Here is a 25,549-nt window from a genome sequence, read left to right on the forward strand (position 1 = left end):
CATTATTTCATTTTAGCTGACTTCACACAGTAAAATAAACTAAATACTGAGTACACTCTACTGGTCACACCCTGAAAAATCAACTCCACCAATGAGAAAATACCATAAATGAATAGAATCACAGAGTGATTTGAGTTGAAGGGACCTTAAAGACCATGTTGTCCCAGCACTTCTGCCATGGGCAGGGACACTTTTCAATAGACCAGATTGCTCAGAGCCCCATCCTGCTTGGCCTTAAGCACTTGAAGGGATGGGGCACCCACAGCCTCTCTTGGCAACCTGTGCCAGTGTCTCACCACCCTCACAGAAAATATCCTAATATCTAATTTAAACCTGCCTTCTTTCAGTTTGAAGCCATTCCTTTGTCCTGTCACTACATGCCCTTGTGAATAGTCCCTCTACATTTTCCTTGTGGATTCCCCTCAGGTATGCCATTAGGTCACCCTGAAGCCTTGTCTTTTCCAGGCTGAAAAATCCCAACTCTCTCAGCCTTTCCTCATAGGAGAGGTGCTCCAGCCCTCTGATCAACTTGGTGGCCTCCTCTGGACTTGCTCAAACAGGTCCATGTCCTTCCTGTGCTGGGGACCCCAGAGATTTTTTGAACAAGTTCACCTGAAAACAGATCCCCACTATTCATTCCTTCTTCTGGAACTCAAAACCTCTAGTTTCCCAAATCTGAGAGAGGTAAGGGGCAGGATTTTAAAAGGTTCCAGGGATCAAATTCCCATTGGGAGCAGAGGTTGAACTGTACTAAGTAGCACCCTGCATGGTTCTGCCTTCTAAGGGTGTCACCTACTGCCTTTGGTCACACACTCAGCAAAGGAAGAGATTTGTAGGCAAAAACATTTGGATGTAAACAGGCAATTACTTTCTTTCCAACAACATTTTCTGTGTATGTAAATTATCTGTTATCTTGGCACAGGAGTTTTTTTTCTTTAACTTTTGGCTGACCTGTGGTTAGTCGTCAACATCACTCTGTTGTGGAAATTCCACCTGTGTGGAATACTTACAGGTATCCCCTTTGGTCCTGGTGCTCCTCGCTCCCCCTGTAATCAATACCACCTCAGTTAGTTTGCTGTGACTAAAGCAAGTTAAAAAAGTTTGCTTCTGTAGCCTCATTTACTCTACCCAGATCAAGAATCATCAGCTGATGCTTATTTGGAAAATGAAAAGGAAGTGAAGGAGGAATGCAAGGAAATTGCTGCTGATTCTAGTGGGAACAGAGTGGAGAATTTCTGATATTTCTACTGGACAGTAACAAGTGAATCAATGAACAGGAAGAATTCACAATGAATGAAAAGGGCTAAAGCCAACATTTCTTCATGGAAAAGCCAAAAGAGCTGCAGAGAAACAAAATAATTCAGTGTGGCATAGAGCCTGGCAGGACTATTTGCAAGACTTTAGGAATGGCAAACACAAAATAGCAGAAAGATGACATGAAGGAGTCGGAAAACAGGATGCTTTCATCTTAAAAAAGGAAATGAGGTAGCAAAAGGGTGTGACTACAAGCGTGTTGAGTCTCTCTGGCAAGCCTGCACTTCACATGTGCACGTGCCCATCTTATAGGAAATTAGTACCTCTCCTCACCTTGCTACCATCTCTCCCTGGGGCGCCAGGTGGGCCCTGCAAGAGAAAAGAAAGTGTCACAAGGGTGTGAGAAGCTGTGGAGCTAAGGGCACTTGTGCAGTGCACTGCAGGAGACAGGAATACTGACCACAGGGCCCCGTCTGCCCTGCTTAATGTGTGATATGTCTGGAGATGGGCCCATTGGTCCCATTGATCCACGAGGGCCTGGCTGGCCAGGAGGTCCAGGTAATCCAGGAGCTCCTTGACTCCCTTTAGGTCCTGGAGCCCCTGAAATCAAAAGCAAAAGTTACCTGCCAGGGAAAGCCTACACGACACTTCATCAGTGCAAGAAGTTGGGAACGACTTTTTTTTAAAGACCCAGTGGGCTGGTTACTTAAACACACCCAAAGCCACAACAACACAACCAATTTATCTGCATCTGCACATCAGCAGTCATCTGAGACAACATTAACCCTTGTCACAGTAGCTACAAGAGGTGACCACCAAACAATTAAATCTTGTGTATAACAAGAATTTGAGTCTGCCAGGTAATTAGGGACATAGACTGGGAATGAAAAGAAAAACACAAATTCCTCATTTTCACACAAAGAAGAACAAACAAATCACATTTAGGAGCATCTGATAAAAAAAAAAGCCTCAGAAAACTCATGGGAATTTTGAGTCATGGGCATCTACATGACTGACACAAACAAGCTCTTTCCAGTGGGGGGCTGCACCTCTCTTTTGCCCAGTGCAATAGCCAATGTGTTAAGGGCAAAAGAAGCTCTGTTCTTCCATTTTGCTTTATGTAATTTTCAGCTTCTGCTGGTTCAGCAGAGCATGTTAGTTTTTAGGAAGCACTCAGGCAACAAAACATATGTTTAGCTCAAAGGAAACAGTAGGAAACATAAACCAGAAAATCAGGCACCTGAAACAACATTTGCAGGCAATAAAGACCATTAAAACGTCACTAGCTCAAATGCTTCATGATTAGAAGAGGAAACACTTCTCTTCATACTGAGGGCACATGAAAAACATAGAGAATAAAAGGCAGAGAGTAAAAAGCATTCAGCAGGACCGAGTATGTACAGTTAGGATTTTCAAAAGGAGACAACTCAAGTTCCGTGATGACTCCCTGGGACTCTCTCTGGGGGGGCAGCAGAGGAGGTGATCAAGGGTTTTAAGGGGGTTTTTTAGGGGTGGTTTTCAGTTTTCTGCAGTACCTCGGACAGCTCAGTCGAGGGGAAACCCAGTGGGGGGAAGACCTGCAGGGTCAGGCCTTTGCAATTCCTTGGAGGAATTGCAAAGCAACCCACTCTACCCTTCAGAGTCTGTTGCAGAACTTCTAAACATACTGTCCTTGCACTTATGAAGAGCTGAAGACTGAAGATACTCATCCTCCAGGAAAGTGAGATAATGACTCAGAAAACAAAGCAAGATTGCAGAAGGGGATGTAAATGGGAAGGTGGGGTGCAGTTCAGGAGGGAGTAAATCAATCCTCATAAGGAATATTTGCCAGTACTCTGTAAGAATCCTGATGAAATCCAGCACAATGCTTGGATTTATTGCTGACCCAAAATTAGATCTGCATTCAACATAATTTGCAAAATTTTGAGTATTGTTGGCCACCAGATGCGAGGTGTCTGGATTAAGTTTGGGCTTTAGGATTTCTCTGTTTTTCACTGTGTTTCAATCTATAACTTAGCAAAGAAGGTGTGAGTGGAGTTATACTTTTCAGATTGCTTTCAATCTGGGATACAACATAAAACCAACAGATGAATCCTTGCAAATCAGACAAAGAAAAATAAAAGAGTTGGCACAAACTCCTACAAACTGAAAGCACATTTTTTCCTCTAATCCTGACTGTGAGCTAAAGCAATAGATATTCCTGAAATGAAATGGAGAGTGTTTTAATACAGAGTTAAAATACTGGAAATGACAACTGAAGCAGGTGAGATATCCCAGGGAGAGGGAGAAATTTGACACATACAGGACAAACACAGCTTGCATGCCAAGAAACACACGGATTTACAATGGATGATGTCAGACAGTTGGCAGAGGCTGACCATAACACCCATAAGGTTTTGTTTGTTTGTTTGTTTTAATTTAGCACAAATGCTAACATAATATATCAATCAAAATATGAAATATATGAAATCATATGATATGAAATGAAATATGAAATCATGCTGGCGGACTGAAGTTTACTTTTTTAGTCCTAAACATTTCTGTACAACAGTCCTGCACATTTCCACCCCTCTGGTATTACCTGGAGGGCCTGGTTGGCCAGGCTGGCCTGGGGGGCCAGGGATATATGCATTAGAGGCAAGCACTTTTTCACCAGTGATTTGCTTGCTAAGATCAGCAGCATTATTTGGCAGCAAAGCAACCTGCCAAGACAAAAAAAAAAAAATCTGTGTAAGACCTTAATTGTTCAGCCAGAAAAACTACATTCTTATTCAAGTTTTCATGTGAACAAACAGTTATTTAAATATTTCAGGAAAATATAATGAGTTTATTCATATCCTTGATTGATATAATCAGAAAAACATTCTTATTCTGTGAGTCTGTTCACTTTTCAAGTCACTGTGGAAATACTGAAAGCCAATCCAACAGAGGACAGAGGAAATTCAGGAGAGATACAAGTTCTGAAAAACTTGAGTCTCATTACTGCTTCTCAGGAAACCTGTTTTTCCTTATTTGAATTTTCCTCTATTCATTACTGCCTTTCTCAGGGCAACATTTTCTCAGATATTTAAGTCCTGAATTGCTGCACAAGCCACTAACTTTCCATAGGTTTTAATGAGAACCCTAAATCCTTTGTGAATCTGGTCCTGGAAAGTAACCACACTGTTTAACCCATCAGATGTCTGGATCTGCTCTGCACAGAGAGACAAAATAAGTGAGAATGCAAGCAGAATTGTATACTACAGTTTAAACTATCATTATCCATTACCTGTTTAATTTTCCATGAAACATTCACCTATCCAGTTGAATGTATTTAATAATTAAGCATATTTAGGAATATTGTGCAAATGTTTAGTCTCTTAAGAGGCAGCTGAAGGGTGCCTGGAGGAGCCAAGAGGCTGGTGTGCAGTGAGGAGAGGAGTTTATTAGTGGTGAGTGGCTGCATGTAGACTTAGAGATTTTGCACTGCCAAATTGAACTGGAAAACTATTTCAGCAATAGCAGTGCAGACCTCCCCCTGGGTGAACTTTGCTGCTTCTTGAATGAATTTGGCTCATTGGATAAGTTGATGCTGAATTCTGCAGCATTTGCCTGTGACAGCTGCATTGAATAATATAGATGATGACTCCTGCTATTTGACAAAGCTTTTTATCAGCTATCTGGAATTCTCTGAGCTGGGCTGTTCTTAAGACTCCTACCTGTTTCTGTAATTATTTGACATACATTCTTCTGCCAGTACTGGAAACCTAATGTAATGCACAGGGGAAAGCCACAGTGTTATGCACCTGCAGTACCTACTTGAACTGGGAAAATTTCCTTTGGCAAACATGTTATTGCTTAAGGATTACAATTTAAAGGCAGCCTGTGATGCTTATAGTTTGGGGTTGGATGCACAGGACAGTTCTGAAGGAAAAAAACAGATCAGGAAAAAAGGTTGAAAATGCTGGGATAGTTCTTGGTGGCATTTCCAGAACACCAGTTTGATTTTGAGACTGGAGCTCAAAATGTGATGACGGGAACACAAGGATTTATCAGCCATTTGTGAGTTAGGCTTTGGAGAGAATTGTGGTTCCAAAGACCAGATGACTACACTATAGGCAAATTAAGAATCATGATGTATGTTTAACAAGAATTTGGTAGATTCACTCCACCCCTGCAGAAATCAGTGGCTGGATGAGATCATATTTTCACAGAAGTCCCAGAGGGTATTTCTTATATTCTCACTCCTATGAATTTGCTTTTCACACAGAAAATGGGGATTCAGCACACCTATAGCTCTGGGGTGAGCTGTCATCTCTGCTTTTTCAAAGGAAAACGTGTGCTTTGCTTACCAGTGACCTTGCAGCTTTCTGGGCCAGCTTCCCAGCCAGTGCAGCACAGACCAAACTGTGGGGCTCCTGAACAGAGGGCTACTCTGTGGGACACAACACCCTACCCCTGGAGCAGAAGAGGAAAATTCAGTATCTGGGGGCTCTCACAGATACTCTCACTGGCCAGGGATGAGCATGGGAACATCTACTGGCTGGCTCTGGTCAGCAAAGTTTTGTTTCCTAGAGGTGTGTCCTGCCCAGAGGACACACCTGTTCCTGGCTGGATACAAAGGAAAGGCTTGCAAGGACTGTGGTACAAAACTTCCACTACATGACACAATCAATCAAGGACTCTGTGGTTCCAATGCTGACAAGCAAAAGCAGAGACAAAAAGTCAAATCCTGTGGCTACCTGAGAGTATTATATTTTTAAAGTAGTTTTTTTGAGAATATTTTCAGTGTCATCAGTGAGTGCTTCTCCTTAGGGATAGCCACAACTGAGTGGCAGATTAACTGAAGCCCTCTTTTTAGCTTGCATGTAAATATCTAATTCTGGGGATCTACAGCTATATCAGTTGATAAACAGATGTCACTTAGTACATAGACCCAGCCACGAATACTCTTCAGGTTATACTGCAAATGGTCAGACTGGAGTAAAAAGGTGCATTTAGTGGCAAAGACTCATCATGAAGTGGATTTGGAAGTGTATTCTCTTCTGATGCTTAAATATTTATTTGTTCCTGCCAGCCGGGCTGTTGTAACAACTGAGTAAGTTAGAAAAGAAATCACATAGCTGCTGTGAAAGCATCTATGCATGCTTCCCCACTGACTCAGCTGGACTTGAAGTACACACTAGGAGTGCCAAAATACCCAGGCTCTGGTCTAGCTCACTACTCTTTGATATCTTCTGGCCAGAAAATGGTTGTTACATGCTCTGGGCCAAACCATGTGTTTTTGTTGTTGACTCACATCCTCTTAGCTATTTGATATACTCACTGGCCTAATTTCTGTTTCACCTTTTAACTGAACCAGGATCCTAGTCCAGGGTAACCTTGGCTTTCTCCATCTACAACTCCAAATCCTAATGGCTCTTAGAAAATAATATTTTGGTTGTTTTTCCCATCTGCATCCAAATATTAGCAAGAGTAAATTCTAAAGAAAGGCTCTTCTAGAAATAAATCTTCCATGTGCTGTTTTGCTTGTTGCATTTGGAGTTTTGCATAGTTTCTAGGAGGTCTGTGGTTTAGAAAATTGGACAATGCTTGTCAGAAGTGATGTGGAACATGGCTTTCTAATTAAGATGTTTAAACACATCTGTGCAATAGGATCAAGCTTACTAGTTTTTTTTTCTTTTATTTGTTGGCTGTGTGTCAGCATGCCAGATATATTTTCCTCAGTTTTTCAGCTTCCCACTCTTCTTCCTTTCATCAAGGTCTTAGATCAACCTAGGACTGCCCACAGACCTCTAGTCTATCAGGACAGTGCATCTCATTGGATGACAGGCTTTTCTGCTAACCACAATTTTGAATAAAGTTAATAAAATCTGAAAGTCTTAACCACAAGACTGAAGACTCATTTCATAAACCATCTCCCTGGCAGACAGAAATTAACTTTTCTATGTAAAACAGAACAGCTTTAATCACAGCTATTGAGAGATGTCCTCCCCAGGAGAACTTGGCCATGGCAAGTGGCTGGTGAAACATGAGGGTTGACGTCTCCCTGGGCAGAGAAGCACCATGGGGACAGGTCTCCACTCAGCATAGACAAAAACTCTCTTTTCTTTGGGGTAACAGTTGCTGAGGGTATTGGGAACCTTCTCTTTCAGCTCCTTCTGTGTGGAGCACAACCCTGTGGGTTCCCTCTGAGGATGCCAAGTCGATCAAGTCTCTCTAGGGGCATACAGGGGGAAAAATTAAGTTGGGAACTATGACAAAATTTAGCTGTGAAGCAAGAGTGAGCTGCTACACAGCTACTACACAAATGCCTACAGTGACAGGTCTCAGTGGTCTGAGTTTTCCTGGAATGAGTTTTGAACACAAGCATCTAACAGCAGAAGTTAGACACAAAAACCTCCCATTAATTCCATCAATCAATTCTCGAGCAAACAATGTGGCCAATAATGTGACCCCCAGATCCTTCCCTGGAGGTCAGTGTGAGACTGCTCAGCATCATGGAAAACAGCTGGAGAAACAGGCACTCAAAGGCATGGATCCTTTTTTAACCTCTCTGCTACCATTTTTTGAAAAACAGAATTTTCATCACATGAAATTCTGTCACTTCCATGTTTGTGTTCATACTGATTCAGAAAAAATACATGATGTTTTGAGATTTTGGAGATGAAGAGTATCTCCAGCCTCAGTAAATTTCACTTTAATAAGGAATATTTCTTTCTTCCTAATATTAAATGAGTAACATCAAATGCAATGACTGAATACACCAAATTGTGTTTTGACATAATGGAAAGAAATTAATTGAGTACCCTGGGAGAAATAATTACAGCCTGTCAGCATGATCTGCTGAGAATATTCCAATAGAAAGCTTCAATTTGAAGGAACCTTAGTGTTCAAAGGAGATGCCACCAGAAAAGGCATTACACCTGCATTCCTGCATATGTCTTTCCAAATCTGAGGCTGTGTCTTTGCATTATCTCACTACTACTCTTTCATTATTGCACTACTAAAATGCAAAAGGAAGCTACATATGTGAGCAACTGAAGCCCAGGAAAAGTTTCTAAATGCATTATTCTCTACTAGCAAGGGAATAGGTAAAAAAATACCAAAAGGTTTGAGACTGAGGGTTTTTCTTTTTTAAGAGGAAAGTCATATTTAAAGCTAGTGATATTTTTGTTTAGTCCCACACCTATTTGGCAAGAATTCTGTACCAGCATCCTATTAATGAAAAATCACGTTCCCACATCTATGAAATGTCTTGCAGGAGTTTACTCTAGAGGTGGATCATGTCCAAAATCCTCTGCATTCAGAGTGAATGAAAAACTCAGGCCAGCACAGATTGCCGAGAAATCTGGGCTCGGCCTGGGATGGGTGTTTGTCAGACTCTGTTACCACAAGCTTGGTAACACAGCTCCATGAACCTGGGGAGCAATCTGCTTACAAATTGTAAAAGAGCATAAGGAAGAGATCATTCCTACGTGATTTTAAAATATATTGCCCTTCTCTTTGTATGTGCAAGAACCACATGTCAGTGACAGCTTCAAACATAGAAATTAACCTCAGTTGCTGTAAAACATGCAGGTCTGGTAAAGACATGAGATCAGTGTTCATACCTTTTGCTTCAGCTGTAAAACTGTCTGCTTTATTTGATGGAATTCCTTACAAGAGGCACAGCACGTCCCCGGTTTCGCCACATTTTCAGATTTCTCAGGAAGCCCAACTGAAAGAAAGCAGTTTCCACTATAAATGTAAAGATCCAAAGGAAAGAAATTCATAAAGTGATAGCAAAAGCAACTTGAAGGTTGTTGGACTGTGAAAAGAGAAGGGCATCCTACCATTATTAAATCTTTGACTGTGAATTTCTATGTAAGGCTGAGAAACTTTGCAGGGACAGCTCTGAGCACATTTTTAAAGCAGCTGTTTCCAGTTAACAGTCCCCAGAGAATTCATTTGTTTAATACCTGGAAAAGTTCACACCCCTTCTTTTATCTTTTTGTTTAGGGTAGACTAACCCCATAGATCTGAACTGACTTACAGTCCCCTGAAGGGCAAATTTTCATATGCTATAAATTACAGTAAAACCCCTCAGAATATGCTTATTTTGCTCATTTTGCACAAACTGCGCTTTATCATCATGGGTTATTCTCCATGTGATGGAATTAGCCTGAGCAGAGACGGGGATTGAGATTAATGACAGGGATTTAAATCCACACAAGAGGAAGGGTCACATCTGTTGATACTATGCATGAATAGGATCTTTTCAAGAATCCATTAAGTTATTCAAACTGTGAGAGAGATTGCAAATGTTATTTTTGTCCTTTTCCCAGTACCATACACAGTCAAGCAGTTCTGCATTGCAAGCAAACAAGCATTGTTGTAACAGATGTCTCCTTAAAGACAAATCTGGTTTCCAAACTACAGGGTGACACATACTGGCAAACTCTAGGTGAATTTTTTTTCACGTCAACATTGTTGAGAAATATCAAGTCTCTTGAGGCTTTGCATATGATGTGTAGTCTGGTATGATGTTACCTGGGAGGGCTGCTGGGCGTGTTTGAACACTGACCTTTCAGAGCATGTCCCACAATGGAAAAGCTCTGCAGGTGCTCTTGTTAAAGCCAGGGAATCTTCAAAGTCTTCCAAAAGGATCAACTGCATCATGCTGAGTAACTGTGTTACACTTGTCTCTTGGATTAAATGCCCTTCATCTTTTCAGAAATGTGTATTGATTTTGAAACATCTGCATCTTTTGAAATGAACCTTGGAGATTCTAATACAAAAAATATTACGTGCTACTTGACTTTAAATATTTGCAAGGTCCAGTATAGAAGACTGCAACCATCTGATGGTTGTCTATGGACCACCTATTTGGGTGGCACATAGGGCACATATTTGGGAAGGTATGTTTATTCCATTGGCTATAATGGCATATTGATTTTAGAAGACAAAGCTTATCTGCTAATCAGTTAGGAGAGAGATGTAAGGGTAAGATGCTGGAATAACCAGGAGCATTAGGACAGCTATTAGTACTGATTGGAAAATTGGGGCACAAAGGCCTGGATTTTTTCCTTAGTCATGAACTGCCTGTTCCCATGGCTGCACTCCAACAGCCTTACTATATTACACATATTATTTACCATTTTTATGGTAGCAAGAACACTGCTGTTTGAGCTCCCCAGCCCTTTCCCCAGCACAGGTTTTGTACCTGATCAGCTTTCTGTGCAGTGTTCAGATGACTTCAAGGTTTAAGACCAGATGGTACTACTTGATGTTTTCCAATGGACTCTACACAGCACAGAACAGAATTTCACCAAACTTCAGCTATGCTGGATCTGAAACTATTTAGCCACAAGACCTCCCAGAGGAGCTCCAGCATTTTTGTGAAGCTACTGGAATACACAGTATATGCTGCTTTCCTTCTTCTCTCCTATATTCATAATGCTAATAATTTTTTGCCTTTGATTCCCTCCAAAACCTCTTTGCCCATAAACCTTTCTCTTGTAGCTGAAATAATCTTCACCATGCAGGGTTTTTTTCCTTAAGAGGGAATTGATGTGCTGTAATGAAGACACCACTTAACATTTCTGTAAAATAAATTTGCTCTTGACCACAAGTCAGTTATTGCAGAGTTCTTCCTCCCTCTCCAATTTTTCATCTTCCTTTAGAAAATCCCAGTGTCTTGACATGCCCATTTTTGGACTGGTATAGGAGTTACAGAGGGATGTATATGGAGCCATAAAAGAAAAAAAAAAACAACTTTTTTTTTCTTTCTTTTTCAAAGACCAATAAAGTCTGGATTTTTTACTGTTCTCAACAAAAATTTCTTTTTATAGCTATTTCACCAAATGAGTTCTATCATTGTGTTAGGAAATGTTGCTGAAAGCAACACACAGTCATGCAGAGAGGCTGCCAGAGCTCTGCTGTTGGAAACCTCATGCAATCCCACCAGAATCTGTGGAATTATATGCAGATTAAGAAGCGGTGAATTTGGCCTTGTGTTTCATTTTAGAACCCAGTTTATCTTCCTGAAGGATGTGACACACGGGGCTGACAAGCACAGATAAAACAATCCACGGAGACGAATGCTGGGGGGATCAGCTAATGTTTGGGAAATGTCATACCAGTGAGATTTCTGCAAAGCTGGCTGGATTGACTTGTCAGAGGAAGAAGTCCAAGATCCTAGTATGAGCAAGCATGAGCTGCATCTCAGGAGAGAGGTGGAATCCCCCTAACTCATACCAGGCAGAGGTGATGATTTTCCCGGGGAAGGAGTCATCCATCAAACATTTGCTCTACCCCCATCCAACCCTGTATCAGGACCAAACTATGAGTAAAGTCAGAATAAAGTGTGGATAAAGCCAGAACTCACCTAGGATGGGCCAGCAGAGGCAAAAGGCCATTAGATGGAGCCACCCACGTATGATGCAGAAACTGAGGTCACCTACCAGGCTCAGCTGGGCCAGCATGAGCAAGGCACTTAAATAACTTGTTCCCATTGCACAGACCTACTCAAGGAAACTGAAATTATTTTGAAGAAGGCCTAAAGCAGGCCCATATCATAGAGGGTCTCAGAACACAAGGCTAGCTTACACATGATGGGAACCCTTTAATCTTGGTGAGATGCTGGTGAGCCCTGTGGCACCTATTGCTGAGGGATCTGCTTGGGGACTGCTGTGTTTTCTCTGTGTATGGGCTCGGAGGCCATGCCTCGCTGACGCTGGGAGAGGAGGAGGAGATGCTGGCAGGGGAGTGCTCTGTGGGAGCTCTTCTGCGGGCAGTCTTTGCATGGAGGCTCTTGAGCTGATCATCTGTGTTGTATTATCTGGGCTCAGCCTGCTGAGATGGTTTCATCTGCCTACTTCTGTGTGGGTAGCTGCATTGTCTCCATCAAATGCGACTGTGGATGCAAGAAAAAATGCTCCCTCTTCTTGCGTCCACCAACCAACCCAAAGCTCACTGTCAGGACACTTACAGAGCCAAAGAAAGGGTGACCACATTACAGCCACTTACAGAGCCAAAAAGGTGTCTGAATTGCATCCTTTGGGCATGGAACAATGAGAACGTGGCTCTATCTCCCGGAAAACATGCACCCTGGTTAGAAATGGAGAGCGGTAACGTGGTTTTGCCTCTCCCACTAAATTTTAAAATAAAACGTGCATGTTCCGGCTGCGATGAAAAGCGAATGATGCGTTTATGAGGCAGCCGCTCTGGCACGGGCGCGGCGCAGGGCTGGGGCCGGCCGCGGGGGGGAGCGGCGCTGCAGCCGCTCCTCGCACAGCCCGCCCTTCTCCCGGAGCCAGGCACGGACGCGGCTCCTCGTGCTCACCCGGGCTCCGAAAATTCCTAACATTTACATGGAGTACAGCGGCGTAACTGGCCAGAAGGCATCCTTCTTTACTTCGCATAGCTGGCTGGGGAGATATCTGGAGAGATGGTGGGTGTTTCATTCCAGATTATCTGCTGGAATTGACACTTTTATGTGCCGTGCACATTCAGTGTAAAAACGGTGGTTTTCAAACAGTAGTATAATTTCCATAACCTTGAATATTTCGAATGGTTGGTTATCCCGAATGCTTTGGACATTACTGTATAAAGAAATTTGAACTACCCAGAGGAATATCTAAAAAAAAACCCTCCAATTTGTAGGGGAATTATCTAGGTTATTTATCACATACATGCACACACACACTCTGATAAGGAAAAAAAAAATTAAAACTACAAGGAACAATTACAGTTAATGGAGTGGCTCCAGTTACACATTTTCAGATGAAAATGAAAATTATAAATTGCTCTGGCCATCCGGTGGGATTTGGATCACACTGTGAGACCACATTCAGGCATTAATTGATGAACCTGTGGTAAGTCACCATTCATCAGAAGTTGTTGGGGTTTTTTTTCAGACCACTGTTCTCTTCCTCCCTTCTTTTTAAATTTTCATATCAGTATTTATTCTGTAGTATTCTAAATGCTGCAATTTAATAAGTAGGATGAGGTCAAATGTTTAAAATAATTTTTGCACAGCACATGTATAAACTCTGAACCAACACTGAGATGCAAAGATGCAAGAACAAGACCTTACATTTACTCTTTTCCCATTATATTCCATTAAAAAAAAAAAGAGAAAAAAAGAGAAAAAAAATAAGACCCCAGGCACAGGACACACAATTTGACTAAATTGCAGGTCAACAGCATATGGTCTTGGTCAATGTGATTTAGAAATTGATTTAAGCAAGGCTTGGAAAATGTGTTGGATCCCCAAGCACACATTTTTTGAGCCTCTAAGGGCCAAGGGGCACTAGCCATCCAACTCAGGGCCATTTGCTAATCTCAGATGCGGGTGTGTAAATACAAATTAAAGTTACTGAAATTATGTAATTTACAGGTGAAAATTTTTAAGGTTCTTCATCTGGTAAGATTTTTTCCTATGTCTCTTTAGCTCAGGACCACAAGAAAGTTACAATCCAGGCTTGTATTGGAGCAAACGATGGCTTTTAGCAACTGGATCCAGCAGGAATGATCTAACTGAGGCTATAATGGTAAATTTTATTATTCAGCCATTTTGCCTCCCTAGGAGAAGATGCCTTCCACATCCTCCAGTACTTGTGCATTGGAGGAGAGAGTTTGGCAGGGCTGCTCCACAGGTGCTCAGGTGCGCAGCGAACTGCCCGGATACCCCAGGAGCATCTGCTACATGCCAGCTTTGGATCCCCAGCTCCAGGTGTAGCATTGGGAACAGTTCCTGTTCCTGACAGACCAACCCTTTAGGCATCCATTTGACCCAGGACATTTAGTCTGCACTAGCACCTGCCTTTATCTCCTTTGGTGCAAGTCCTGCCATCCTCCTCCCGGATGTAGCCTTCGTGACACTCGCACCTGTAGCTGCCCACGGTGTTGACACAGATCTGAGAGCACAGAGTCCCGTTGCTCGTCGCACACTCGTCGATATCTGGAGAGAAGCAGAGATTAAAAACATCCCATAGCTGGAGGTTTCAGACCTCCAACACAATAAAAGACTTCCTTTAGAGGTAAAGAGAGATTTTGTGGTTAAACAAACAAGTAGTTGGAACACCACAATTGCAATTGAAGCTGGAGCCTTTGGTCTGGAGCTCTGGGCAAGCTGCACTATTAGAATTATCAACACACCTGGCATTTTATCAGTGAACATTGTTTGAAAGTCTCCTTTCATTGAAAAGCTCACAAGCAAAGCTCAGTCCTGCAAACCTTGGCTCCCTGGCATGGCAAACCATGCAGGGCAGGGCAGGACTAGCCACAGCAGGACCACATGTAAATGATCAGTCCTGAATTATATTCTGGCTATCTGAGTCAAACCCCAAGTATTAGTTTTAGTAATTAGGCCTAGTGATAATGCCTCAATATTCAGTATATATGGCTCACAGCCAGCAGGAGGAATTAAAGGAGAAATTACAGCAGCCCAACACTTCAAAGTGTTTGGGTGTGTAAGTCTTGTTGTAGGTAATACTTCCTAATAATTCAGGGGCATCTACATCTCTCAATTCTTAACATAGTTAACTCCCACATTTCTTCTGTGATAATATTATGTGATAATATTGAGAATAAGAAAGGTTTCAGATTCAAACTGACTCCTAAAATTCTGAAGGGAGCAGGATAAATGATTAACCAGGGAGGAGCTCAACATGCTCATCTACCCACCCAGGCAGTAAGGCTTCTCTCTGTTCCTGTGCCTCTCCCGATCATAGCGGTATCCAGGATAGCAAGTGCATAAGACTCTCCCAAAATTATCTGTGCACTGCTGTTCGCAGGGAGCTTCAGCACAGACATCGTAGTCTAAGGGAGAGGAAAATGTGGTTAGGAAAAATACCAAAGTCAGTAGATGGATGATGCTTAGATTGCAAACATTTCGCCTCTCTGCTAATTAATATAAAGTTGAGTTACATTGTTTTTAAGGACTCAAGGAACCTAGATATAAAACATTCATGAGACGTAAGCAAAGGAATATATTAAAATTGTAATTGCTATTCACAGCTTTACAGTAGTTAGACTATTTCTTAAAGCTGTATTTTAAGCAAGAGTCACTTTTGCATTTGGCAGATTTTAGGAGTTCTTTTCACATAAATATTAAATTACCTAAAACATTCTTTTAGCTTTCTTCAACAGATTTTTAAGTCTGATAGCAGCATTTCCTATGCAGAATACTGTGAAAAACCATGAGGTTAACCGTGAAAGCCAGGCAGAAAGTATATCACAAGGAAAAGTTAATTACGTCACATGTTCATTGTTTGAAGCCAGATATAACCCTTCTAGCAAACAGTGCATTGTTACAAACCCATCATCTCTCTTAATAGCTGCAGTGTGCAGATCAGGGTATGTCATTGAAATCCCAAAAGACTGAAGTCCCTATTTGAAACCCAAAGGAGGGAAAATCTGTTTCTAATTTCACTGCTGTGTAGCAGCAGAACTGAAGCCTCAGGGATGGACACCAGGGCACAATGGGGTTTGACCCACATCCCTGTCTTGTCAGGGGGTGGATGTGGCCCTTGGAATGGTGCTGGTGGCAGGGCTGGGGGTGAAGGACAGGTCCCAGCTATGGGTGTGAGGGTTTTGCAGCACCATGGGGAACATCTGCCAGGAGACACCAGGACCTCAAGTGGCATCTGGTCTCAAAACCAGCTTGGGCACAGCCTGCCCAAGGTCAGGTTTTACACCAAAGCAAGTGGCAGTTTCTGTGACCATTCCAGAGAACATCACCCGGCAGAGAGCATCCAGGTCACTGTGACAATTCAGTGAGTGGGCACTGGGGGCCACAGCAGAAATATCTCATCCATGCTCCAGACCAAATTTGTCCAAACAAAATCTAAGTGGTTCAAGCAAGCTTCCATCAAAGCACACATTTTGTTTCCATAAACATAATTAAAACTCATTATTGACTCACCCTAATGACCAGCAGATACCTCTGGGTATGGTGATTGTTCCAAACAATTAAAATGAGCTAAGAGATGGTAAAGCAAATGAAAACACATTTTCTGTACAAAGTATATAGAGTACATGCCTAGCACTGGGGTTAAAAGTGACAGCACGCCAAAATACAGAAAAGCACAAAATGAGACTTAACAAGATGCTGTATCTCACACCAGAACCCCTTAGGAAAAAAATGTACTATTCTAATAGACATACTACTGTAATGGTGCCAAGAATTCTGTTTGTCACCTCCTAAATAACAGACATCCTTTCTTTCCTTCTTTCTTCCCAAACTGAAGTCTGCCCACAGTGCTGTGGTGGTGAATGGCAATGCTAGGACCCCCTGCAGTAAACAGTGTCCAACAGTGCAGAGCCATGAAAGAAAAACATAACTCTTGCTTTCAAACTGTTCAGTCTAAGTGTAGTTTGGACTCTCTAGGTGATGCTGGGCTGTAAATTCCTATTACATTTGGCACTACTAAATAGTCCCAGCTTTAAAGCATTGCTGGTATTTTTCCTGAGCACGGTTGCAATTTTTGCTTTCCACTGAAACAAAACCAGAGTGAGAACAGGATGGTGTGTCCAGCATGGGGGTGAACGTGCTGCTCCTTACCCCACTCAGGTGCGGGACTTGGCCTGTGCCGTCTTCAGCTATTCAGAGCAGAGGTAAAACAAGCTCTGGCCTCCCTGTGCTTCCATGAATAGATGTGCCCTAACAACATCAGAAAGAGCAATGCTGGAAGGGCCCATCTCCCATCAAAAGCAGGAGTAGCTATGCATAAACATTTCCTAGTTTTCCTTTTCCCTAAGGGATGCATATGGCTCGCCTAGTAGTCTGGTCCCAAGATGAAATATCCTTGCAGACAGAAAGCTTTTTGCTCATATCTAATCCAAACTCCCCTTACAGACACTTAAGCCCATTATTTTTGTCCTCTTTTCCTCAGCCATAAAGAACAATTTACCTTCCCCCTTGCAGCAAGTTTTCACATACCTAAAAACTCTTATCATGTCTCCCCTCAGCCTCCTTTCTTCTAGACTAAACAATGCCAGTTCTTTTATCCATCTGTCGCCAGATTTAATGTAACCAGTCTTTGAACGTGTCCACCTCAGCAGAGCTCCATCATGTCCATTGCCTCATTTACCTTCACACAAAGCTGCAGAAGGGTCCAGGAAGGGCAAATATCCCTGCTGGTGGTCCCACACACTCAACTCAAATCACACACTGGTTGTAGGCAGGTCTCAGGTCCAGAGCTGCATCCCCAGGGCTTTGGTCCCAGGTAACATGACTTCCCTAGAAACAGTTCTGTCAACTGAGATTAAACTAGGCAAAAGCTGCTGCACCACCTGTGTGTGCTCTGCAGAACTGGAGACGAAAATTCCCTCCTGTGTTCAAATCTCTCGTTTGCCAGCCTAAGATATGTGGTTTAGGGATGAATCAAAACCATACAATAAGGATCAGGCTGTTCCAGACTTTAGGAAAATGCAAAAGCCAAAGCAGAATAACAAACGTCTCTGTATAAGTTTCAATGAACTCAGAAATGACAATACGGCACGGAAAGTTTACCAAGGAAATTTTTGAAACAACATTCCTAAGGAAAGACCAGATCTGACTATAGTTGGCCTATAATAGAGTATTTTACTCTGAATTCTTCCACAGCCAGCTTAGGAAACAAACCAGCAATAGGAAGGGTGGTCTCCAAATAAACTGCTCCATACTGCATCTGTCCCTTCTTCACTCTAATACCATGGGACAGGACCCAAGACTGGACTTGGCTGGAGCAGTAAGTCTCCAAATAAAAAGGAGATTGCACAGGAGAAAAAGGTGAGGAGCTGTTCTTTTTACCCACTTTGCTGAACAGGTGGAGCAGGAAGAGATGCTATGGAGAGAATCAGACACATGGAAGTAACTCCACTCAGTGTTTCCTGAGTATCCCTGGTCCTGCAGCTGGAAGCCACAGTGGGAAGGTGAGTACAAAACAGATGAAATGCAGAAACTGGAGGCATAGACTCATACTGTACTGCACTGATTTCTGTTCCTTTTCAAGGGCAGATGAAAAATAACTGGACGAAAACCAATAAGGGACGTGGACAAAGCCACAAGCTTTTGGGAAAGAGTCTGTTTAAGGAACAGCTGTCCCAGAAGGAGATTGGTGTGTTCCCCAGGCAGCTATAAAAAGGTGGAAAAGGGAGGATCTATACCTCTGTCAACCTTCCTCCCTGCAGCCACTGCTAAATCATAGAGAAGACAGGGCTGGAACTACTTCTCACAGTTTCAATGTGCCAGTACTGGATTAAAAGGTGCAGATGTGCTCTAATAAACTCACATCTGTAATGCATTTATGTGTCTGTTTGGAGATATGGATTTCATACAGCTACTCTGTCAAGATTATGCCAAAACAATGTGTGAAGAGCCAAGTGATGTCTTGTAACAGAGTAAGTGAAACGAATACTTCAGTGAATCATGTTTCTTGCCCCTACACCAAGGGCCTGAGATTGTCTCAGATGTTATAGAAACTGCTGTGGCCTCTGAAGTTCCAGGCGAAATACAGATAAAGCTGAAAAGGGGAAATGGAGAAACAAAGGGAGAGAAGCAGAGAATTGAATCAGGGGCAGAAACTCTCAGGTCACTGAAATGCAGTTAAAAGATGGGATTGGACAAAGTCAGTGGGTACTTAATAAAAGGTGCTTTCATAATCACCTAACATCTCAAGAGATGAGAATTAGAAGCCAAAGTAATAAATTGCCATGGCTCTCATTTTATTTTTGCTCCTATTAATTCTCTTGCTGTATCCATTATATTCAGTGAGTAGCCAGTACATAAAATTCTTAAATCCATAGGAAAGCTGGAGGCCAGAATGTAGAGTCCTGGCTTCTTTCCACCCTGAAAGGATTCAGGAATTCTGCCTCCAATACACACAACTGCCTCTTCCAAGTGTCTGTCTCACACTGGAGCTGTCGCCCATATCACACATGCTGAGACAAAACTCACAGCAAAACCATGGGATGAGGAATTATGTGTGAGCATCAATTTCACCCAAACCCTACCCAGCTCCTCCAGGCAGAGGGTCATCATGAGCTGTTTCCCTCTTTTTTTCTCTCTGTCTCCACCCCCATCAGTCCACCAATTGTTTTAGTGTTTCTAGCCAGCAGCAAAGAAGACACAAATTAAAAACAACAACAGCAACGAACCCACAACAAAACCATAAGGATTAGAGTTCGAGTTAGAATCCCTTTTGGCTGGACACTGCAACTCAAAACCAGCTGATTCTCCAGTATGTGGATTTGTCACTTTTTTTTCCAAAACATCAGTCACAAACTAGGAAAATTGTCAGACCAAATCAAGGCTTTCCATATATCATCAAATAGAAGAATATGTTGCCATAGATAAACTTTAACTTACTTGTTGTAAAAAAAAAAAGTTTTTTGGCATGTTGTCTCTGGGCATTTGCTCCTGCCTGGTAGTTCCTGCAGTCCAAAAAATTCAGAGCCAGTTTCATCCAAATCAGATCCATTTTTACTATTGCATACTGAATGATCATGATTAAATCTGCATCTTCCTTGGCCCCTGGTGACAAGGAAGCCACACCCCATGGGAAATTACAGGCAGGCCTAACTCACCTACTCACCATCTCCCTGTGCACTGACAAGTCAAGTCAGCTGTACCAGATCCGAGAGAAAAAAGGGGAAAGGCATCAGCCATGAAAGGTGCACAGAGTGCTCCCAGCTACCCAGCCAAGGGCAGAACATGTTCCTCTCTCTGCAGAGCAGCAGGTCATGGCACAAGATCTGTGCAGCCATGTGTACTCAGGGGAGGATCAAGGCTTGGCATGGTAAGCAGCACTTTTGGAAATTGTTGATCTTTTTATTTTCCCAACAATTTCTGGGAAACAGCTCCTCCCTGCACTGATACATGAGATATGGCAAAGCCTGTGCTTCTGTCAGGTTGCTCTTCCAAACAGACAATGTGGAGAAGATAGCAGATGGGGAAAGACAAATGCATGGGGACATGACGTGTAAGAACAGTGAAATCACATACCTTCAGGGATGCACTGTCCAAGAACAAACTTATAACCCTTACAGCATTTTTTCCTGAAAAACAATAAAATAAATAAATGAATAAATAAATGTATCCTCTGTAGATTGGTGCTGCCTTTAGAAACAGCATGAGTGGACTGTGGATGTCATGAACCAAACAAGATGAGGATCCTGGGCAGCTGGAGTTCAGCATTACAGAACACAACAGGGAAATGCACCACCTGGCCCAGGAGGAATTTCACAGGGCAGCGTGTCCAGCCACCTCAGGACCTGGGGCAGAGTACCCCAACACTGACCCACCCAACATCCCAAGTAATTTCCAAAAATCCTGCTCTCTTGTGTTGTCTGGCTGTGTCTGGACAGCTCAGTGTTGTCCAAATACACAACTCAGGTCATCATTTTCATGGTACAGTCAAGGCTGTTTTTAAATATCTGTCACTACAATGTAAACCTGCAGGAAGGGATAAGTCTCAGTGAGGAGTACACAGAGGATACATGTTATCAGTCACTTCTCATCTTCTAATAAACCTGGAGGAGGTAAACTCAATATATTGGGTATCTCATCTGGAGCAAGGGAGAATATCTTATATAGTCCGAGGGACAAAACTGCGGTGTGGAGTCAATAGTCTGTCAATAGTCAGACACTTTTTATATGCCTATGATATGAACAAAGTCTGAATGCTGAGAAATGACTGTTTCTGACACACTGGCCTGTAATGACATTTAGACATCCAGCTAAACCTGCTGGTTTTCTCTCCAGGCAGCAAACCACATTCAGTCACCAAGGTTCCCAGCAACCCTCAGGAGCCTTTACAAATGGCTGTGTGCCTTATCATCCTGAGAGTCTCTGCAGGGACCTAGTGACTTTCAAAGGGACCCAGGTTGGTGACTACCAGGGTCAGACTACTGCTCTAAAAGAAAAAAAACCTGCTGTTCAGTGCATTATTACATTAAGTATACATGAATCTGGGGGGGGGGAAATCCCTCAGTATTTTACAAATACACAGTTTTTTCATGCTTTGTGGACATGATGAAATATCTCCCAAACTGGGAAACCATCCATTCTGTTTTTTCCTTTGATTCAATAACTGATGCAGAAGAATGCTAAAGCCATGTCAGCCACTGGACAACATGTAGCCATCACAAATCATAATTATGTTGAATTTAAATTAGCTATCAGTAGCAACTGATGGCTTAAAACAAACAATGCATTTCTCCAAACAATGTAAAAACAAACTTTGGCTCCCTATTTTACCCTCTTCCTTAAGATTAGCTGGAATATAAATTATGCCTAATGAGAGTTGAACATCTCAAGAGGAAGCCTTGCTTTGTTATGCAAACAGTGGTGCCTCATTAGACTCCTCTCCAAACACTGCTGTGAAGTTTTATCTGCAAGACAAACAAATGCAGGAGGAACGAGTTCAAAGGTGCATTGGGGAGGCTGTTCATATGCTGCAAGCCCTGCTGATGGCTTTCCAAGAGCACATTGATCCCCTTCCCTCTGCAAAAGAAAAGAGGCTTCCTTGTAGCTGCTCTTCACAGGAAGATACAGCCCAGCTTGAGAGGGCTGGGAGATGAGCAAGGAGAGGAGGACATCCCTGCCATGAGATGCTGACCCGTGGGGTTGTGCCAGCCAGAGCTAACCAGCCACAGGGAGCAGCAACTTCCATAATTTGTACCCTTCTCCGTGGAATTCCCACCTTATTTTCAGGTTTAGGACCAATGAGACCTGTGTCAGCAGATGATGTGATAACCTGCTCCAGGGTAAGGAGTCACCTGCTAGGAAGCTTGCAGGAGCTGCCTCTCTGCTCTCAGCTTGGCTGGTCATGGCTTTTGGCTGGATTCATCAGCTTTCTTGTGGCTAAAGTGAGGTTTTATCTGCCTGGCTGGATTCTCCCAAAAGCCAAAACACTTGCCCTGATCAAACCCTTCTCCCACAGCCATACATTGAGAACCCATCACATGCTAAGTTTCCAGGCATTAAACGCTGCCCTGGCACCCTGATATTGCACAGCCTTGTGCTTTAGCTTTCACTTAAAACAACCAGAAAATCATGTTCCCATGGCTGATATCCAAGTGCTTGCTGAAATCCCTCCCTTCAGCAGCTTCTTGCAGCAATGGGTTCCACAGTGGGATGAGATGGTTTTGAGAAATGATTTCCTTGTTTTCAGTGTCCCTCTCAAATTTTTGTTGGAATTTTCCCAAGCCGTACTGATAAGGGGATTTTGAAATATTTTCTCTAAATGCGTGAAGATTTTTCTGCACTGTGGAAGTTTTAAATTATAGTTAAAGAAGTGTTTAGAAGAGGGATGCCATGCCTTCAGACCACATTCCACATGATAATCTCTTCCCAGTTGAAAGTTACAGATCTCTGCATTAGTGCAGCCTGTACTCAACAGCACCCTTATCAGCATGATTTTGCCAGGGAAACTGCTACTTTAGGGTTAATGCAAAGGAAATACAATACAATACCTGTTTCTCTGAACATTACATTGCAACCCTGGGATTCCTGCATGCTTTAGTTTTCTACATTCTTAAAGTGAAATCTGTCAAAATGATGGACACATGAGCATTAGCAAAGGCATTTTAATAGCAACATTCATTTTCAGACGTCCAGGTCCAGGCTGACATGTCTAATCAACGTTGCACAGCAGCAATCTCGTTGTACATAATGAGAGGTAAGAAGGGGTTCCTACTGATAATTTTAGCTACTGGATAACTTTCAGCAAGGTGGTTGCTATGCAGCTGTACCTGTGGCCATGCGCGAAACACAAACACACGGCTGTGAATTTGAAGCTCCACCACTAAAACCTGGAGCTCTGGGGAATTTAGGTTGATTTGTTAACCTGAAATCTGGTTTACAAAGGATGAAGCTTCTGGCTGACTTTTATCTGTTGCAGCTTTAAATAGGCTACTTCAGCAATTAAAAATGCAGTAACTTTTGATTCTCATGCAATCTTTACTCAGGAATAAGAACAACCCCAAAGTGACAGAGGGTTTGGGGCACCATGATTTTTTTAATGCAACATCCAGCTTTTGTGGTTGTAAGAAAATCTGTAATGATAGGGACAACCCCAAAACCAAGTCACCCCTTATTTTTTCTGGCGGGTACCTGCTGGAGAAAGAGGGAGATATTGTGCTCCTACCCTCTGCTCTAGAGTTTGAGATGCTTCTAGAAGACTAAATGCCAGAAGATGGGATTTAGGGTCAAACTTTTGATGCCAATAAATATATTTATGACTAGGCAGATCTGTGGCAGACAGTGGCAGATCTGTCTTTTTTTGCCCAGGATTTGTGGCCTGTTACCTTGCCAACTGAGAGAGGAGGTGAGTTTTCCAGGAGCTCCCCTGTGTCCCATCACCCATAGCCCCTCCCAGAGTGCCCAGCACACAGGGGTGCATCAGCACAGCACCCCTGCCCCATCCTGCAAAGCAGTAGCTGCTTGATAGCATCGCCTCAGACAGGCTGGACGAGAGGCAAGATGGGAGGAATGTGGCTTAATTAAGCCACTGCTTTATTAAGTTAGCTTATCTGGCAGCTATCAGCAGTAAGTCTTCCAGTGAGGACCGTTTTTTCCCCATAATTGCTTCCACCTGGCGCAGAGCTGCCGTCACCCCAGCCCACCTCCTGCTCTGCACGGGACACCGCAGCGATGCCAGAGACACCGAACAGGGCATGCTGAACCCAGAAAATAAACACATTGTGTGAGAGGGGAGGGAGTCACTCAGGGTCCTACAGCTGCTGAAAATCTTCAGAAATGCAAACAATAACAGGATAAACATTTTAAATTATAATTAACCTGCATCTGTTTGCAGTAACATGGCAGTGAGTTGGGTTATAACAACAGCTGCTCTGTGCGTTTATTGAGGTTTTGGAGAGGCAGCTCTAAATCTCTGCCATGAGTCATGCTGAAAAAGATACATGGTCATCATTTAGTGATTGAAAAAAGGGAACACAAAGGGGAAATGCAGAGAGAAGATGAAAAATACATGTTTTATACCGGTTTCAGACTAAACATAATATGTTAAGGAAGCTCTTGCTAAAGATGTCAAAAGTAGAAAGAGAAGAGTCTGCTCTAGGAAATATTATCCTCCTAGGAGCAAAGCAGACACAGAAATCTCTATGTTGAGCCTGAAAGTGAGTTCTTAGGATAAAATATTGCCCTTGCTTTATCCCTAAAATGCTGCCAGGCAGTCAGTCTCCAGGCTGACTCCTCCCAGACAGGGGTAGTTCAAGAAGAGGAACTTTACCTCCCATTTACTGGGGCTAGGAGAGCACTCACAGACAGTTTCTAGAGCTCCCCTGAGGCCTGAGGTCATGCCACTGGAAGATGCAGCAACTCCATAGGTGGCCAGGCAGGTCAAATCCCTACTCTCCAAAACACTCTTTCTGATATATAAATATCAGATCAGTTGCAATTTAGGGGGCAAAAGAGATGCTTAGAATTTCATAGAGATTTAAATAGATCAGCACTGTTCTTTCAAGTTGGTGCAGGTAGAAAGCAATCATAATACACTCAAGAAATGTCTTTAATAAAAAACCAATTTCCTACTGGGGCAGGGGAGGACTTTTTTCAATACCAGACTTCTTCAGCCTGAATCATAACTTGAACTTAGAAGAACTTATGCTGTGTTCTGAAGACCTGCCAGTTACACCTGGCATGGCATTTTTAATTGCACAAAGGGTCTTTGTTAGATCCCTCTCCTTATTGTTCCTGCCCAGTGTTTCTTTTTTGATCACCCTTGCTTTGAGAAATAAATGGTGTAGCAAAAATGCAAATATAAGATACAGAAATGAATGTACAAAAAATAATTAGACATCTATAAATGCAAGCCAGTGAGGCACACTAAAAACGAGCCTAAAAAAACCCAACCAAGCATCAAACTCACTTTTCTTCTATATGAAATCCAAATGAGCAACAGGTTTGTCTGCCAAAGCACGCACAGACAAAGCCCATCTGCAGCACAAGTGCAGAAGCTCAGTAGCTGTGCACAGTTTTGCCGTAATTCACATGGAGAGAAGATTTATGTCAACATGGTGTAAAACTGAAGCAATGCACTTTATTTTTGTTTGCCTTTCTGTGGGACACATACCGAAATCTTGAGTAAGAGGGGATGGCCTCCCTGCAGACACTTGCTCAGCATACACTTTGCCATGATTTCCAGACTTAGTTCTTTTTCACAGATTTGTAAAGAGATAATTTATGTTCACACTGGGTGTAATGCAAGGTCCAAGGCCAGCCCAAGCCCTTCCTGTCATCATCTCAGCTGAGGGGGAATAACCCAAACACAGTGAAGTCTTCCAACACTCCAGCACCTATGAGTGCTGTGGGTACCTGTGTGCT

The 25,549-nt window shown here is 42.7% G+C and overlaps 1 protein-coding gene across 1 annotated transcript in view; it reads right to left on the reverse strand.

The window, feature by feature from the left end:
- Positions 1 to 25,549, reverse strand: part of CCBE1 (collagen and calcium binding EGF domains 1) — a 95,560-nt gene that overhangs the window by 4,462 nt on the left and 65,549 nt on the right. The window contains exons 3-10 of the mRNA XM_036403249.2: positions 20,207 to 20,259; positions 14,905 to 15,039; positions 14,042 to 14,179; positions 8,847 to 8,953; positions 3,836 to 3,956; positions 1,715 to 1,854; positions 1,588 to 1,623; positions 1,011 to 1,046 (exon numbers count right to left, since the gene is read on the reverse strand). Coding sequence (XP_036259142.1) covers positions 1,011 to 1,046; positions 1,588 to 1,623; positions 1,715 to 1,854; positions 3,836 to 3,956; positions 8,847 to 8,953; positions 14,042 to 14,179; positions 14,905 to 15,039; positions 20,207 to 20,259 — 766 coding nt within the window. The remainder of the gene's footprint in view (positions 1 to 1,010; positions 1,047 to 1,587; positions 1,624 to 1,714; positions 1,855 to 3,835; positions 3,957 to 8,846; positions 8,954 to 14,041; positions 14,180 to 14,904; positions 15,040 to 20,206; positions 20,260 to 25,549) is intronic.

The sequence above is a fragment of the Molothrus ater genome, chromosome Z (assembly GCF_012460135.2).
Source record: "Molothrus ater isolate BHLD 08-10-18 breed brown headed cowbird chromosome Z, BPBGC_Mater_1.1, whole genome shotgun sequence".
NCBI classification, from domain to species: domain Eukaryota; kingdom Metazoa; phylum Chordata; class Aves; order Passeriformes; family Icteridae; genus Molothrus; species Molothrus ater.